This window comes from Anas acuta, chromosome 19, assembly GCF_963932015.1.
Source record: "Anas acuta chromosome 19, bAnaAcu1.1, whole genome shotgun sequence".
In the NCBI taxonomy this organism is placed as follows: domain Eukaryota; kingdom Metazoa; phylum Chordata; class Aves; order Anseriformes; family Anatidae; genus Anas; species Anas acuta.
The window spans coordinates 4,989,773-5,007,146 of NC_088997.1; the positions used below are offsets into that span (position 1 = coordinate 4,989,773).

The window sequence follows — 17,374 nt, forward strand, 5'->3', positions numbered from 1 at the left end:
CCCAGCATCCCGGCGCTGGGCGGGGAGGAGGAGGCGGCGGTGGCGAAGGGAAGGGAAGGGAAGGGGGGGGGGGGCGCAGGGAGGAGCCCCCCCTTTCGCAGCCCGCAGGATTGGCGGGCGCCGCACTCGGGGCGTTGGGAGGGGAGGGGATGGGTGGTGGTGATGGAGGGGGGGGGGAGGTTCCCGTTGCCCCCCCCCCGCCCGCAGCGCGGAGCTGTCCGCGGTGCTGCCGCCGCCGGCCATGGGCGCGCTGCTGCTGCTGCTGCCGCCGCTGCTCGCCGCGCTGCTCCGCGCCCCCGCGCACGGTAAGAGACCCCCCCCCCCCCAATTTTACATTTTACCACCCCCCCCCTTTCATTTTACGACCCCCCCGTACCCATTCTGCACCCCCCCGTGCCGGTGGCCCCGCTCCAAACTTTGCCAACTTGAGCCCCCCCCCCCCATCTCCTCTCCAGCCTCACCCTCTATGCGCCCCCCCCCCCCCCCAAAATCTTGTAATCTTGTCCCCCCCCTTCCCCAAAAAAATATCCCCCGGTGGGGCTTTGCAGCCTGCAACGCCGCCCCCGGTGGGCTCCGGTGGCACCCCCCCTTTGCCGGGGTGTGAAATGTGGGGGGGGGTACATGGATACACGGAGCACGGTTTGGCACCGCCCGGGGGGGACCCGCTCCTCGCAGCCCCCCCCCGGGCAGGCTACGCCCCATTGGGGTCTGCTCCCTCCGTGCAGACCCCGCTGTGGGGCTGGGGGAGGATGTGGGGGGGTGTTGGTGGGGGGGCTTTTTGGTTGCTGCATCGCTTGGGGTGACCCCGAGGTGCGGGGAGGGCGGTGGGGAAGGGCAGGGGGTGGCTTTTCCCAGGGGGGGGACCACCACCCGCGTCCCCCCCCCACCTCACCAGCCCTAAAACCACCCATGGGTGCGGGCACCTTCACCACCATGCAGCTCGGCAGCCCCCCACCCCAAAAAAATAAAAAATAGGGGAGCCGGAAAGCTTTGGGGTGCCCTGATCCGGCACGGCGCAAGCGATGGGGGTCTGGTGAGGGGGTCTGTCCCCAAGGGGGGGGTCTGTCCCCGTTGGGGGGCACATCCCCGTGGGGTGCAGGCTGCGTGGAGGAGCCAGCCGCAGGGAGCAGCCGTGCGGGGAGTTACATAAACTCCCATCTGGCCGCCGAGCCCAGCCGGGAAGGACGCCGTGGCCCCGTGCCCGCTGCTATTCCCGGCTCGCCAAACCACCCCAAAGCTGCTGGCCTGGCCCCATTCCTCTTGGGGATGTAGGGGGACCCCCCCGTGGGGTGAAAATTGGGGTGAGGCTGTGGGGAGCCCTGTCCTGATGGGGGGGGCTGCAGGGATGCAGGGGGGTCGCGTCCCTGGCTCTGTTTGGGGTTGGTTCTGTCCTAGGAGAGGGGGCCCTGGGTAGGGCAGGATTTCCCCGGAGGGAGGCTGGTGCTTGCCGTGTCAGTTTAATGATTTCTAATGAGCAATTACCTCCAGTCAGTCCCCTAATTTCTGAATATCAATAAAGTTAATTAAACTCCGCATGTGTATTTCCCCGAGCCGTAGAGGTAGGGATGCCCTGGGAGGTGCTGAGCTCTTCCCGGGGCTGGGAGCGGTGGGGTCCCATCCGCCCTGTGCCCCCCTCGATGTGGTGTCGGGGCTGGGGGCTGCCTGTGGGGTCAGCCCCCCCAAAAAAAATCCCTGTTAGGTGGGGGTCCCAGCCTGGCACTGACTTTTGTGGCACTGCCACGCTCGGTGTGGCCTTGGCTCGGCATCGGGGCCGGTGCGTGGTGGGGACGTGGCACGGGGACAGGAGGCACGGGGATGGGGGCTTGGGGCCCTCAGCCAGGCCGGGGGATTGGAGATGCTCTCAGGTGGTGGTGAGGAAGGGTCTGACCCTGTCCCCTTCCTGCCAGCCCCCCCCGTGCTGTCCCCTCCTGGGAGCAGCCCTGGCTCCCCCCTCCCCGGTGCCCACCGGGGCAGCTCCGTGGCGCTGCCGCAGCGAGCGGCTGCGGTACCAGGGCACGGCTCCATCCCGCCTTCCCCGCAGCACCCGAGCTCTGAAACCTGCTCAGCCTGGATTTTGGAGGTTTTTTTTTGCCACGCTGAAGGGTCCAGCTTGTGAGGAGGGGTCCTAGGAGCAAAGACGGGCGGTGTGGATCGAGGCTGGGGGGGCGCAGGGCCTGGCGGTGCCCCCCGGCTCTGCTGCTCCATCCATCCTCAGCAAGGCACACCCGGTAGCGACGCGTTTTGGGGACCTGCAGTCTGTGTGCGTGCCTGCTGGGGGGGGGTCTTTGTGCCCCCCCCCGGAGGGGCTTTGCGTGCGAGGAGGCGGCCGGGGAAGGAAGCGAGCGAGCATCTGCTTCGGTAATTAACCGAGCGCGCTCTCCTCCCCTGCGTGCCTTGGAGGAGTGCATCACCGCCACGCCGCCGAGCTGCCAGGCCGGGATTATCTGGATAATGCTCTTAAGCGGGGCTGGGGTGCCCCACGGGGACGGCGAGCGTGGCTGGGCCAGCGGCAACCCCTCAATTGGAAACTCACCGGGGATGGAGCCGGCGCTGGGCACCGCACCGGGCACGGCGCTGCCGCAGGGTGCCAGGAGGCTGTGCGCTGCGAAGGGCACGGCAAGGGCATGGGGACACCCTCTTCGGATGTTTTGGGGACCCCCCAGGCTGGCACGGGGCTCGCCGGGGCCGTCGGGTGCTGTGCAGTGCCCGGGGTGGGCTGGGGGCTTCGGGGGGGGGCGCAGGCGGCTGCCCCCGGGGAGGTGGATGAAGTTGTGTCTCCGGTGGATCCGGCAGGAGAGGATAATTTAGCTTCCAATCAATTCTTTAAATGCGCACAATTGAAAGATTGCCTCTGAAAGCTGCCTATAACCAGGGAGGTAATGGATTCTCTCCAGTAACAGGCGGCGGCGGTGGCTCGGGAGCGCCCGGATCCCTTCCTCGTGCCGGGGTTCTGCTCCCCAGAGGGCTCCTGGAGGGGGGCCGGGGGTGTCCCCAAGCTCCCCGCTGGGACCCGGCCCCGTGCTCCCCGCGGTGGCGGTGGCCGTGGCGCGGCGTCCTGGTGCTGGGGACGCGTCGGGCCCTCTCAGCCCGCTCGCCGTGCCGCTGGGGGTTATTACGGATATAATTTAAATGCAGTAACGAGCTGCTCTGAAGGGATCAAATATTAATCAGCCGCGCGAGCGCCGCTGTGACCCTGTGAAAATGGAGAGAGGTGCTTGAAATGCCAGATCAGCCGGCGCCGTGCGGGGGCTGTCCCCAAACGGGGGGGGGGGGGGCTCTGGCTGTCCCCAGCCGCTGTGGTCCCCTGGGGGTGGCCGTGGCATCCGTCCTCGGTGGCTTCCAGCCCGAGCTGGGTGGCTCTGCTGTTAGTGTAGGCCCTACACAAACAGAGCGGTGATGGGGCGCCGGGAAGGGTGTGGGGCTCTATGATATGGGGGGGGAAGATCCTGAGGGGTTGGTGGGGGGGATAGGGGGAGGTTTGGCACCCCCAGAAGCGTCCCCATGGTGCTGGGGCTGGGTTTTGGCTGCGGGGAGGCTGTCGGGGCCGAGCAGCCGAACGGGGAGCCCCAGGAGCGGGTTCCATGCGCTGAGCGCCGCCGCCTTTCGGTTCTGATCGCTGGCAGCAGGAGCAGAGCTGGGAGCTGGGGGGGGGGACACAAAAATTGGAGCAAAAACGTCATCTGTGCACAGCACCGAGGCTGCCCCGTGCAGCCCCGAGCTCAGCCTGGCACCCCAGCGGATGGGGCTGGCACCCCAGGGTGGCACGGGGGGGCTGTGATAGGGATTTTGGCACACAGCTGCGGGGTCGGGGGGGGGCTGCTCCGGGCTCTGTGCGCACGGGGAGGGGGGAAACGCTGCCACGAGGCTGGCTGGCTCCGCCGGCGTGCGTGGCGACAGCGATCAGGTCCGAAATAGCAGCAGACGTGCAATTTATCATCGCTGCTGCTCGTGGAAATCGCCGTACAAATGCATTAGCGCCGCGGGGAGCGCGGGGAAGTGGGGGCGCAGGGACCGGGGGCGCGGGGAGCGAGGGCGGCACGGAGAGGATGGGGGCACCACGACCCAGGGCACCCATCTCCCTGGGGTCTCAACGCATCAGTGGCCTAAATTTGGGGTCACCAAGAAGGAAGGGGCCAGGCTGGGCCCCCCCCTGGAGCCCCCAGGCTGGGTGCTGTGGGCTGGGTGGCGGCGCGTGCCGGCGGCGCGGTTGGATGTCAGCGGGCGGCTCGGCCGCGATGCTCCGGGGAACCGACTGCGGCGACATGTGACATGTGTCAGCGGGTAAATGACTGTTCAATTCAAGGAGAATCGCAAAACATACAAGGTCAAACGCTTCCCTGCGAGCGCCACCATGAATATTAAAGCCGGGCTGTGCCGCCAGCTGCCGGGGCTGGAAGCCGCGCTCGCCCACGGTGTCCCCGGGGGCTGCCCCCTCGTGTGTCCCCTGCTGCTGCACCGGGTTCTGTCGCTGCTTGTCACCTCCCTGGAGAGGGGACAGCAGCCTTGTTTTGGCTGTGGAGGCACCAGGGTGGTGCCCACCTGCACCCACGTGCCGTCTGCGTGCGCCCACCCACCCCTATCCGTGCTCGTGTGCCACCCACCTGCATCCTGGTGCTGCCTGCGCCCACCCACGGGTGCCCATCCCTGCCTGCTCCTGGGCACCCAGGAGGGCGTCCCAGTCCCCGTGCCACGTCTCCATCCCTGGGGACACCGAGGCAGGTGGCACAGATGGGGAGCTGCCATCGGTCAGGCACGTCCCCGCGGCTTGAGATGCTCAGTCCGGTGGCACCGCACGTGCCCGCGGTGGCTGGGGACCGCAGGAGGGTGTCTGGGGACTGGGGGAGGCTGTCTGGGGACCGCGGGGTGCTGAGCGTGGCGCCGGCTGCCTGACAGCTCATTCATCACAGCTGCCAGCCCTGGCCACGGGGGCAAAGCCAGATTGGTTTTAAATTGGAAAATAAACCTCGGCTCCTACACGTCCACGGCCCCTGCCCTCGCTCCGGGCGGCGATCCCAGCTCCCTGCACCGATCCTGCGCCCCGGCTGGGCGCCAGCACCCCCAGGATGGGGAAACTGAGGCAGGGCGCAGGGCCGGTGCCGGGGGCAGCCGAGCATCTGGCCCCATCCCGGCTGCTTTGCCGGGCGCTGTGTTATTGCTTTATTCGCCGGCCGTATCGATCGGCGCTCCCCGGGCGGCTGCGTGCCTGCTTATTTATTTATTTGCGACACCAGCCGCGATTGATTTCTGCCGGGGGGGGCGGCCGCCCGCCGCAGACGGATTAGTCTCCAGCATCTCTCCGGCTCGCGGCCGCCGTTAATAGACTCCCGCCCGGCAAAGCCGATGTGACGGATTAGGACCCCGGCCCAGCCGCAGCCACGTGCCCTGCATGCCAAGAGGGCACCCAAGGGGGCGGAACGGCCCCTTTGGAAGGGTCTCGGCCCTCCCTGACAGCACCAGGCCCCAGGGTGGTGGGTGCTGGGTAGCAGAGGTCCCTTTGTCACCAGTCCCCAGCCACCTTGGGGACCCGGGAGGGATGGAGCCGTGGCACGGTCACTGGGGATAAGCGGCTTAGAGACGTCTGCGGAGGTGGAGGTTGTAATCCCTGCGGTGCCTGAGGGGCACGGTGGTGGCATCTGGGCTCACTCTGGTTTTCGGCGGTGCCCCCCAGTGCTTGGTGTCCTCCGAGGGTCAGGAGCATCCCCTGGTGCCCAGAGGATCTTGTGGTACCCCAAATCATCCCCTGGTACCCAGAGCATCCTCTGGCACCTGGAGCATCCTTGTGGTACCCTAGTGGCACCCAAAACATCCTCGTGGCACCACGAGCATCCCATGTCACCAGAACACCGTGGTGTTATGGCCCCAGACACGTGCCACCGTGCCCCCAGCACCCTGAGCAGGTGACAGGCTGTGGGCAGGGGGTGTGAAGGGTTTGGGGGGGGATGTCTGTGCCCCAGCGCCCCCGTTTGCTGCGTGGGACAGCTCACGAGCAGCACGGGACCAGGCCCGGGGCGCCGATCTGCTATAAAAGCCTAAAAGGGATTTTTGGCGCCCTTCAATATAAACTCATTAACTTTTATGTTCTAATAAATGGATCCTATTAGAAAATAATTCTGGCAGTGCCGGGGGGCAGCTTAACCTCGCGGAGGCGTTGTGGCTGGGCGCTCACCCCCCTGGGCAGCCGGGGGGACACGCGGGGACAGGGTGACGTGGTGCTGGGGACAGCTGCAGCACCCAGCGGCTCCCCCCACGCTGCTCTCCGCAGCTAATGTCTCTTAATAGTCCCTTAAAAGTGGCAGTCGCAGAGTAATTAATCTTTGCGGGGCCCTGCCCTGCTACGGCTCAGTCTAATTACCCGGTAATTGGCAGTATCGTGTCATCAGCGCCGGTGCGCGGCGAGATGTGCCCATGCGCCCTGCTCCGTGCCACGTCGGGGTGCTGAGCGTCACTGTCACCCCCCCCGGCACCACAACACGGCTGGGATAGGGGCTGAGCCCCCCCCTCCAGGACCCCCACGGTGGCTCGTTAGGGCTGATGAGGTCCTGCTCTCGTTTTGGTTAATTAGGGTGTTCGCAGAGCTGGGTGTTGATGCAAAAGGGGCTGGGAGGTGGCACCGGGGGGGGTCCTCAGGGCTGTGTGGGGCAGCAGGGAGGGGGTCAGGTTTGGCATATTTTGGGGTGCTGGTGGGCACGGTCCCAGCTTTGGGGCTACGGTGACGGCCCCGTGGCAGCCACCTGCACGTCTGCACCATGGGGATGGGGGTCCTGGGGGGGTCCCTGCCACGGAGAGGGCAAGCTGAGGCCAGGGCTGCCCCCAGCAGGGCTGATTTCGGAGGACAGGAGGGCAACCCTTAACGTGCAGCGTGACCCAGCTGTGCGTTAATTAGCCAAGCCCTAATTGCCCATGCTGCCCTGGTGAAGAGCACGCTGGGGTGAGGTGCGGCGGAGCCCTGCTGTGTGCGGTCGATGCGCTCGCTCGCTGCCCTGGCTCAGGCCCTGCTCACCCAGGAACGCGTCTGGAGAAAGCGATCGGCTTTATCGACAGCCCTCGGTCCCCCTGCCACTGCTCTCCTCCCCGTGGCACGGCACCGCTGTGCCGGGAGCGTGGCCAAAAAGTGCGGGTGGCACCGCAGCGGCACCGCATGCGGCATCGGTGCGCACTGAAGGGCTCGTGCTTGGGGTGGCACCGTGGTGAGGTGTGGGTTTGTGGGGCAGTACGGGTTTGTGGGGCAGCATTAATCCGTGGTGCAGCATCAGTTCGTGGTGCAACGTCAGTTTTTGGGGCAGTTTTGGTCCCTGGTGCAGCATCAGTCCGTGGTGCAGCGTTAATCCAAGGCACATCGTTGGTCTGTGGCGCAGCATCGGTCCACGGTGCAGCATCAGCCCGTGGCGCACCACATCCCCACCACCCCCCCTCTCTCTCCTCCCCCAGGCTTCAATGGGCTGCAGGGGAAGGCCGGGGAGAGCTCGGAGGCCGAGGGGGACCCCACGGCGCTGCCCACGCCGGCCGAGCGGGAGGCCGAGGCGCGCTTCGTCAGCACGGCGCCCACCCTGAAGCTGCTCAACCACCACCCGCTGCTGGAGGACCTGCTGCACGAGGCCTTCCTGAAAAAGGATTACCTGGCCCAGGCGCCCTTCCCGCCCGCCCTTCCCGGCCCCATACTGCCTGCTGATGCCCTGCGGCCGGCCCCTGGCCCCCCGGCCCCCCGGCCCCCTCCTCGTGCCCCCGCCTTGCCCCGTGCCGCCTTCCCCACCGCCCCCCTGACCACGCCAGCCGAGCGCCCGGGGCCGTGGGGGGAGCCCTGGGGGGTCACGCCGGGTGCAGACCCCTCGCCCTCACCCACTGCGGGGTCAGGATCGAGCCCCGCAGCCCCCAGCCGGGTGCCCACCACCCCCGGCACATCCCCGGGGGGCACCGGGGTGTCCGGGGACGAGGAGGGGACCACCACCACCTCCACCATCACCACCACCACCGTCACCACGCTGCAGGGGCCAGGTGAGCGCCGGGAGGGAGATTGGGGGGTCGGGGCGACACGGGGCTGATGCGGGGGTCTCCTTGTCACCAGCCCCGTGCAACCGGACGCTGGCGGGCCCCGAGGGCTGGCTGGTGTCCCCAGAGCCGGCCGGTGCCCCGTATGACAGCAGCCTGGACTGCACCTACACCATCTCCGTCTACCCTGGCTATGGCGTGGAGATCAAGGTGAGCTGCGGGTGGCACAGGGTGTGAGTCCCTGTCTCCATGCGTGGCCCTACAGGGCGCAGAGAGCCCTGTCCCTGTCCTTGTCCCCATCCCTGTGCCACTGTCCCAGGAGAAACAGCTCAGGGCATCTCCCACCCTCGGGCTCCAGAGCAGAGACGTGGGTGCACGGGGCTGGCGCGATGCCCCGTGGCTGTCGGCTGCCACGGCTGGCACCTGTTGACGAAGAAGCAATCTAGGATTTAATTAACGACGGCATCGACCCAATCTGGCATCGCCAAAAGCCTCCTGCAAGCAGCAGGCAGCAGCGCGGGGTTGCTGCTCCGCGCTCAGCCCCCAGCTCGCCGAGCCGCGCTTGCCAGTGCCGCCGTTCATCACCGCACAGCGCTGCTTAATTAACATCATTAACAGCAAATTGCTCCGGAGTGCTGGAGCACACGCCTGGCTGCCGCGGGCCCGGCCGTGCCGCAGGGCTCTGGCTGGGCTCTTGCTGCTCCACGTGCCACGGGGAGATTTACGGCGGCGCTAACCGTGTTTGAAAGGCGCTGCCCCGCGCGGACAAGCTCCGGCGCGCTATCGACCGCGGGAGATCCCGCTGCCAGGGAGCGCGGTGACACCCCCCTCGTGTCGTTCCCCCCCCCCCCAAGGTGCACAACATCAGCCTGGCCGAGGGCGAGACGCTGACGGTGGAGAGCGCGGCGGGGCTGGAGCCCGCAGTGCTGGCCAACGAGTCCTTCCTGCTGCGGGGCCAGGTCATCCGCAGCCCCGCCAACCTGCTCACCCTGCGCTTCCAGAGCCCCCAGCCCGCCAGCCCCGGCTCCTACCGCTTCCACTACCAAGGTACGGGGTGCTGCCGGGACTGCTGACACCCCGCGGGGTGCTGCCTGTCCCCCTGGGGTTCCCCTCTTGGTGTGGCACCAATTTGCAGCACGGCGATCCGTGCCGCCGCCGGGTTAAGCAGGTGCGCTAACGGAGAGCTAATTAGCACGAGAAATTACGCCCTCATTGAGCACCATCAGCAACATCACCAATACGCAAGGGGCTGGGGCTGAGGGCTGGGTGCGGGATCCCCATTTTGGGGTCCGGAGGGGGGTCTGTCCTGCCCCGTAACACCACCACCCGCCCCCAGCCTACCTGCTGAGCTGCCCCTTCCCCTCGCGGCCCGCCTTCGGCGACGTCTCGGTCAGCAGCCTGCACCCCGGCGGGGACGCCCGGTTCCGCTGCGCCGCGGGCTACCAGCTGCAGGGCGCCCGCCTGCTCACCTGCCGCAACGCCACCCGGCCCTTCTGGAGCGCCCGCGAGCCCCAGTGCATGGGTGAGCCCCGGTGCATGGCTGAGCCCCGCACGGGGATGCGGCCGGTGCCACCCAAGCACCCCGTTGACCACCCGTGCCCGTCCCGCAGCGGCGTGCGGCGGGGCCATCCGTAACGCCACGGTGGGACGCGTGGTCTCTCCCGGCTTCCCCGGGAACTACAGCAACAACCTGACCTGCCACTGGCTGCTGGAGGCGCCCGTCGGCCACCGCCTGCACCTCCACTTCGAGAAGGTCTCGCTGGCCGAGGATGATGACAGGTTTGGGTCCGCACGGGGTGGGAGAGGGGGAGAGGGGGCACCTCGGGACAGCCCCGCGCCATGCGAGGGGATGGGAGGGGTCGGCCTTGCTGATGGAGAGGTGATGGTGGCCGTGCTCAAGGATGGGTGCTGTTGGCCATATCCAAGGATGGGTGTCCTTGGCCAAGTTCCATGATATTTGGCCATATTCAAAGGTACCGTTGGCCATACCAGGGGGTGGGGACCATTGGGCACACTCAAGGCTGGCTGCCGTTGGCCGTGATCAGGGATGGGTGCTGTTGGCCACGTCCTAGGGTCAGTGCCGTTGGCCATATCCAAGGATGGGCACCGTTGGCCATGTCCTAGGGTCAGTATCGTTGGCCACGTCCAAGGATGGGCACCGTTGGCCATGCCCAAGGTCGGGTGCAGCGCCCTGACCCTCCCGCGCCTCACCAGGCTCATCATCCGCAACGGGAACAACGTGGAGGCACCTCCGGTGTACGACTCCTACGAGGTGGAGTACCTGCCCATCGAGGGGCTGCTCAGCACCGGCCGACACTTCTTCGTGGAGCTCACCACCGACAGCAGCGGGGCCGCCGCGGGCATGGCGCTGCGCTACGAGGGTACGGGGTGGGGGTCACGGGGAGGGGGAGGCACCTGGGCAACCCCCCAGGACCCCACAGACCTCTGCACGTGTGCCCGCAGCCTTCGAGCAGGGGCACTGCTATGAGCCCTTCGTCAAGTACGGGAACTTCACGGCCAGTGACCCCCGGTACCCGGTGGGCACCACGGTGGAGTTCAGCTGTGACCCTGGCTACACGCTGGAGCAGGGCTCCACCATCATCGAGTGCGTCGACCCCAGCGACCCGCAGTGGAACGAGACGGAGCCGGCGTGCCGCGGTGGGCACCGGGGACGGGGGGACGGGGGGCTGTGGGTGCTGGACCCGGGGGGGACGGAGCTGGGGGCGCAGCGGGTGCTGGAGATGGGGATGGGTCACCACGGGTGGTGGAGCCACCGCGGCACGGCGCGTGCTGGAGGTGAGTGCCACGATGCTGGGTGCTAGATTTGGGGTGCCAAAGGGGGTGCTGGAGCTGGGGGGAGCCACGGTGGGCGCTGTGGCGAGTGCCCCCACGGTGGTGCCGAGCCCGGCGTGCGCCCGCAGCGGTGTGCAGCGGGGAGCTGACGGACGCGGCCGGCGTGGTGCTGTCACCCAACTGGCCGGAGGCATACGGCAAGGGCCAGGACTGCATCTGGGGGCTGCACGTGGAGGAGGACAAGCGCGTCATGCTGGACGTCCGCGTGTGAGTGCGGGGGGCTCCGCGGCACGGGGATGAGTCCAGGAGGGTTGTGTGTGTGTGGCGGAGGGGGGACACCCACGCCCCTCCGTGTCCCCCCCAGGCTGCGGCTGGGTGCCGGGGACGTGCTCACCTTCTACGACGGGGATGACCTGACGGCGCGCATCCTGGGCCAGTACACGGGCGCCCGCGGCCGCTTCAAGCTCTTCGCCTCCAGCGCCGATGTCACCATCCAGTTCCAGTCCGACCCCGGTGCCGGTGTCTTCGCCTACCGGCAGGGCTTCGTCATCCACTTCTCCGGTGCGCCCCGCGGCGGGGAGGGGTCTCGGCGTCCTCCCCGTCCCCGTCCCCGTCCCCTTCTCACCCCGCTGTCCCCGCAGAGGTGCCGCGCAACGACACGTGCCCCGAGCTGCCCGACATCGCCAACGGCTGGAAGACGGCCTCGCAGCCCGAGCTGCTGCACGGCACCGTCGTCACCTTCCACTGCTACCCTGGCTTCGAGCTGGCCGGCACCGACCTCCTCATGTGCCACTGGGACCTGACGTGGAGCGGCGACCTCCCCTCCTGCGAGCGGGGTGAGCGGGGCCACGCGCCCCCCGTGTCCCCTCCTCGCCACCCCATCCCTCTCCCACCCTCACCTCCCCGTCCTTTCCACCCGCAGTCACCACCTGCCGGGACCCCGGGGACGCCGAGCACAGCCGCAGGGTGGTCTCCAGCCCCAAATTCCCGGTGGGGGCCACCGTGCGCTTCGTCTGCGACAAGGGCTACGTGCTGGCGGGCGCCGGGCTCCTCACCTGCCACGACCGCGCCTCGGGGGGCCCCAAATGGAGCGACCGCCTGCCCAAGTGCATCCGTGAGTCGGGGGGCGCACCCCCTTGGGGGGCCGGTGTGCACCCAAGGGGGGGGGGGTTTGGACGAGCGGGTGGTGACGTGGCCGTGCCCTTGCCCTCGCAGCGGAGGCGTACGAGCCCTGCCACAACCCCGGCGTGCCCGCGGGCGGGCGGCAGAGCCCCGAGCGGCGGCTGTACCCGGCGGGGGCCACGTTGCGCTTCTCCTGTGCCTCCGGCCGGGCGCTGCTGGGCGAGGGCAGCCTGCGCTGCCTGCCCGGCCACCCCTCGCGCTGGAGCGGCTCCCCCCCCATCTGCAAAGCGGGTGAGCGGACCCCCACCCCCTGCCCCAACACCCCCGAGGACCCCCCCCCAAAAAACTTCTCCCCATTGACGCCAGCTCCTTTTGCAGCCTCCTACGATGAGTTTTACAGCAACCGCAACCTGGATGGTAAGGGGAAGCGGGGGCGTGCTGGGGCACCCATGGGTGCTAGGGTGCAGTGCCCCCCCCCATGCTGAGCTCCCCCCTTTCCTCCTCTTCTCCCCCCCCCCTGGGGGCAGCCGTGGCCAAGGCTGTGCCGTCGGGGCCGGCGCTGGAGGGCACCAATGTGGCCATCGCCGTCTTCCTGCCCGTGCTGGTGGTGGCCCTGCTCATCGCAGGCGTTTACCTCTACTTCTCCAAGTGAGTGCCCACCGGGGGGGTCCCCACAACCCATACGAGCCCCCCCCCATGCTCCCAGCCCCTCCATTGTCCCCCCCCCCTTTGGCTCTGTCTCCCCGTAGGCTCCAGGGGAAGCCGGCCCTACAGCTGCCCCTCTCCGGCTCGCACCCCTACGACCACATCACCGTGGAGTCGGCGTTTGACAACCCCACCTACGAGACCGGAGTAAGAACCGGCCCCCCCGCCCCAATATCCAGGGGGTCTGCGCCCCCCCCACCCCCCCAGGACCATGGATAAGGGGGGATCGTGCGCCCTGGGGACCCCCCCAGGAGTGTCCCCAAGGGGTGCGCACAGGGGGCGTGCGGCCAGGAGTCCGCGCACCCCCCTGGGGAATGAGTGGGGTGGGATAGGGGGGGCTCGGGGAGGGGTATGGGGTGGGTGGGCATCCCCCGGGGCATTATAGGGTGGGATGTGGGTCTTAGGGAGTGTGTGTGTGGGGGGGATTTTCAGCCCCAGGGAGATGTATGGGATGGGATTTATGTCTCAGGGACCCTGTAGGGGTGGGATGTGCCCAGGACTGGGCTCTATAGGACAAGGTGCCCACGGGATGTGCCCCCCCCCCCCCCCGGGACCATATAGGGTGGGAGACGTTTCCCCCCCACCCCGGGCACCCCGCAGCACCAGGGGGTGTCCAACCCCTCGCAGTCTGTTTCCTTTGCAGGAGACGAGGGAATACGAGGTGTCCATCTAGCCCGGGGTGCCGCAGCCCCCTCCTGAGCCCCCCCCCCCCGTGCCTGCTGCCCCCCCCCCCCATAACCCCTCCCTCTATGGGGCCAGGCACACCTCCCGCAAGGAGCCCCCCCAGCGGGAGCCCCCCCCCAACCTCCCCGCCACCCCAACCCCTCCGAGACCCCCGTGGGGTCTCCCCCAGCCCCCCCTGACCCCCCTGCTGGGGGTGGGCAGGGGGTGCTGAGCCCCCCCCCCAATTTCCCCAGTGATGGAGGACGCCCCCCAAATGGGGCAGGGGGGGGCGCGAGGCTGTGGGGAGCCCCCAGGGATGGGCAGGGGTCCCCGGGGGGCAGCCTGAAAGTGCCATGGGGGGTGTGGGGGGGCAGCCAGCAAGGTAATGGGGTGTCCTAAAGGGGGGGGGGACACGAGGGGGGGGCTCAGGGTGCCCCCACCCCATCCCCATCCCCCTCCTGACCCTGGTGCCCCCAGCATGCTGCCCCCCCCTCCTCCTGGTGTCCCCCCCCCCCTCTGCTTGCTTCACCCTCCCGGGGGATGGGGGGCACCCATGGGGGTGTCCCCGTGTCCCCCCCCCCCAAAAAAAAAAAAAACCCAAACCGCACGTCCTGGCACCCTATGGGGCCAGATCTGCCCCCCCCCCCCAGCCCTGGGGTGGGCAGGGGGGCACCGGGCCTGGCTGTGTCCCTGTGTGCCCCCCCCCCCCCCAAGGGGCTGGGGGTGTCACATAGGGTGTGTGCCCCCCCCCCCCCTTTTCAGAGGAGCCCCCCCCTCATCTTTTGGTCGGTTCATTAATAAAAAAAGCGGTGTTTTAGAAGAAATCCCAGCGTGGTGCTGAGCTGGGGGGGGGGCACTGGGGGTCGTGGGGGGGGTCCCTGGGGTAATGGGGGGGGTCCCTGGGGTGGGGGTGGGGGGCACCCACCACCCTATAACACCCCCCCAGGGCCCTATAACGCCCCCCCGGGCTGTGCACGGCGCCCCCCACCCTAGGAAACACCCTGCAGCACCCCTGGGTGCTCCCCACGCTGCTCCCCCCCCCCCCCCAGCCCCCACCCCCTGTGTGCCCCCCCCCATCATTTTCCAGGTGCTCTGCGCCTTTAAGAGGCGGGGCCCGCGCCGCGGTGACGTCAGGCGCGCCAAACCCCGCGCCGTGACGTCACCGCGAACGTGCCGGCGGCCACGCGCTTGCGCGCGCGCACCCTCCTTCTCCCCCCGCTACGCATGCGCCGCGCCTGCGCGGGAAAAGAGGCGGGGCGAGCCGGGTGGGCGGGAAAAAGAGGCGGGGCGAGCGCCGCGCATGCGCAGTCCCCACCCCCTTCCTCCGCCGGGCGGGCGGGAGGCGGTGGCGGCGGCGGCGCGGGCCGCGCATGCGCAGTGTGAGGGGGGGGGGGGGGGGGGCGGTGAGGCGCGGGCTGCGCGTGCGCGGGGGGCGGCGGCGGCGGCGGGGCCCGGGCGGGTGCGGAGCGGAGCCGGGGGCGCTGCTGGGGCCGGGGCCGCTCCCCCCACACCCCAAAAATCCCCTCAGCCCCCGAGCCCTGCGCGCTGTGACGGTGATGGCAGAGGGCGGCCGGCCCCCCGCAGCCGCCCCCGGGCCCGGCTGGGTGCTGAGGAGGAGGAGGACGGCGGCGGGCGGAGCGCGGAGGCCCGTGGGGTAGGGCCGAGGCCGCTGGGCAAGGGGGGGGGGGGGCTCCCCTCACGGTGCCCTCTCCTCACGGTGCCCTCTCTCCTCTCCCGGTTGCTCCTCTCCGGTTGCTGTCCGCCTGCCCGGTGCTCTGTGTGTGTGTGTGTGTGTGTGTGTGTGTGTGTGTGAGGGCTCGGGGCGGGGGGGGCCGCTCCCGGGGCTGGCTGAATGTGGGAGAAGATGGAGACCAAGACGATCGTCTACGACCTGGACACCTCCGGGGGGCTGATGGAGGTGAGGCCCGGCCGGCGGGAGGAGGAGGAGGAGGAGGAGGAGGATGAAGGAAGGGGGGGGGGGCACAGACACCGGGCCCCGCTTGCAGACACTGGGGTGGACACACACGGGGACCCCCCCCTAAAAATTAAAAATTAAAAAAAAAAAAGCCCTGTGGCCATAGAAGGAAGTGTGGAGGGAAGGCGGCGGCTCGCCCAGCCCCCGGGAGAGGCCCCTGCAGGGCGCAGGGCGGGCCCGGCCGCCGCCATCCCCCCCCCCCTTGAGGCAAGGAGAAGGGTGGAGGGGGTGGGGGGGGTGCTGGGGGTCGTGGGGTTGAGGGGGGGGGGTGGGGTTGGGGTGTGGAGCAGCCCCTGAGAGCCCCGCTGGGGGTTTTTGTGTCTCTCTGTGTGTGTTGTGTGCGTGCACGCAGCAAATCCAGGCCCTGCTGGCTCCCCCCAAGAGCGAGGACGGGGAGAAGAAGAGCAGGAGGCCCGAGAAGGAGCCCCGGCGGAGCGGCAGGGCCACCAACCACGACAGCTGCGATAGCTGCAAGGAAGGAGGGGACCTGCTCTGCTGCGACCACTGCCCCGCCGCCTTCCACCTCCAGTGCTGGTAAGGCTCCCGCCGCCGTCGCTGCCTTCCTCCATCCCCCTCCACGTCCTTCCCTCCCTCCTCCTCCTCCTCCTCCTCCGGCAGCTCCCCGTTAGATCCAGCAGGGCCAAACGGGGCCGGGAGGCCAACCTTAAAAAAATCAAGGAGGAATGAAACCCCTTTGGGAGATCCACAGCACGAAGGCAGCACCCCCTCTGTGTTTTTTTTGGGGGGCAGCCACCGCGACACCCCCCAGGGCACCTCCAGCTTCTTTTCTTTTTGTGCCGAGAGGCCCCGAGGAGCGGCGAGGCCTCAGCCTGGCTGCTCCTGCCCGCGCCAGCCCTGCCGCCTCCCCGCGGGGCCTTCGGCCTCCCCTCCTCACCCCTCACCCCCTAGGGGGACGCCCCCCGGGGGTCTCCAGCCCCCCCGGGATGTGGGGTGGAAGCCGCGGCCGCGTCTCCCCCCCGCGCGGGGCCTGACGTTCTCCCGGCGCTTCCGTGCTGCTGCAGCTGCTGGGAATAATGGAGGTTGCTGCCTCTGTGTCTCCCTGCCTCACTGTTTACAATATGGCGACCTTCCTTTAAATTATATTTTTATTCTCAGCGCCATTTTGGCTGCATATATGACTCCCCAACCCTCGCGGCCCTCGCCGGGTAGCTCAACGGCGCAAATACCTTCCCTTTTCCTCCCCCTCCGTGGAAATCCGGGCCTGCGGAGTTTAAAAATTGGCCCGGCTTATTCCTTTCCCTCCTTTTTTTTTGCCTTCCTCCTGACTCCGGAGACCTGCTTGGCTCATCCAAGCGCCGTGGATTTTGGGGGGCGGCCGGCTCTTCTCCGTGCCCGGAGTCGGTGCGGCTTTGTTGATAAAAAGGCAGAGCTTTTTTTTATTTTTTTTGAGCTTTTTTTTATTTTTTCCTGCATGCAAATCTCGGGGCCGTGGCGCGGAGGTGCGCGTGCGGAGGCGGTTTGCGAGGCTGCAGCGGGGAGGAGGGCACCGGGTCCGCACAAAAGCCTGACGGCGGAGGAGAAAAAGCACCTGAACTTTTTTCCCAGCCCCGAAGTTTCTCTCCTCTCCCGCGCGGGGAGGAGAGCCCAGGTGGGGCAGAGGCTGCTCAACAGTTGCCACGGGGCTGGTGGCTGGTGCGAAACGGGCGCAGGCAGAGCGGGGAAAACGGGGTGGAGGAGGGAGCGGGGCGAGTCAAACAGCTGGAGCTCGGGCGCACGGAGGATTCTTCCTTAGGGGAGATTTTTTTTTAACCGCATTCCTTTCTCTCTTTCATGCTTTGGAGCTTTGTTTGCTGCCCTGTTCCAGCTGTCTCTTTTTTTTTTCTCCTATTATTTTTTTGCTTGGTGGTTATGCCGTGTTTCTATGCTAATTGCAGGTCTCTGAGCACTTATTAAAGGGATTGCTGATACCGGGGAGGTTGAGCGTGCGGCCGCAGCCGTGCAGGGAGTGTCCCGTTAGCAGCGCAGGGCCAGGCTCACCCGACAATGCTGTAGCAGCCATGACATCATCCCTCCTGCCCCGGGGAAGTGCTGCTGCTGGTGCTGCACATCCTCCGCGCTTGCTAGAATGGCACCAAGGTTTTTTTTTCATCCGACCGTCTCGGTGGGCTT

At 68.0% G+C, this 17,374-nt stretch overlaps 2 protein-coding genes across 4 annotated transcripts in view; both read left to right on the forward strand.

Moving 5' to 3' along the window:
- Positions 1-161: 161 nt before the first annotated feature.
- SEZ6 (seizure related 6 homolog) lies at positions 162-13,406 on the forward strand. 2 transcript variants are annotated; one of them, XM_068656070.1, is made up of 17 exons: positions 162-305; positions 7,429-7,992; positions 8,063-8,196; positions 8,841-9,033; positions 9,323-9,508; positions 9,597-9,765; positions 10,201-10,367; positions 10,450-10,644; positions 10,908-11,046; positions 11,144-11,340; positions 11,421-11,615; positions 11,702-11,893; positions 11,995-12,192; positions 12,280-12,318; positions 12,429-12,549; positions 12,651-12,753; positions 13,234-13,356. In XM_068656070.1, exons 1-17 carry the CDS (start codon positions 242-244, stop codon positions 13,303-13,305), a joined length of 2,928 nt encoding a protein of 975 aa, XP_068512171.1. In that variant the 5' UTR covers positions 162-241; the 3' UTR covers positions 13,306-13,356. The 2 variants fall into 2 exon arrangements, with proteins under 2 accessions (XP_068512171.1, XP_068512169.1); XM_068656068.1 differs by lacking the exon at positions 162-305 and adding an exon at positions 6,941-7,149 and having other exon boundaries at positions 13,250-13,406.
- Positions 13,407-14,676: 1,270 nt separating this feature from the next.
- The window catches only part of PHF12 (PHD finger protein 12), a 30,857-nt gene continuing 28,159 nt past the window's right edge, over positions 14,677-17,374 (forward strand). For both annotated transcript variants that reach the window (XM_068655546.1, XM_068655547.1), the window contains exons 1-2: positions 14,677-15,187; positions 15,597-15,778. In XM_068655546.1, coding sequence (XP_068511647.1) covers positions 15,122-15,187; positions 15,597-15,778 — 248 coding nt within the window. In that variant the 5' untranslated portion in view covers positions 14,677-15,121. The remainder of the gene's footprint in view (positions 15,188-15,596; positions 15,779-17,374) is intronic.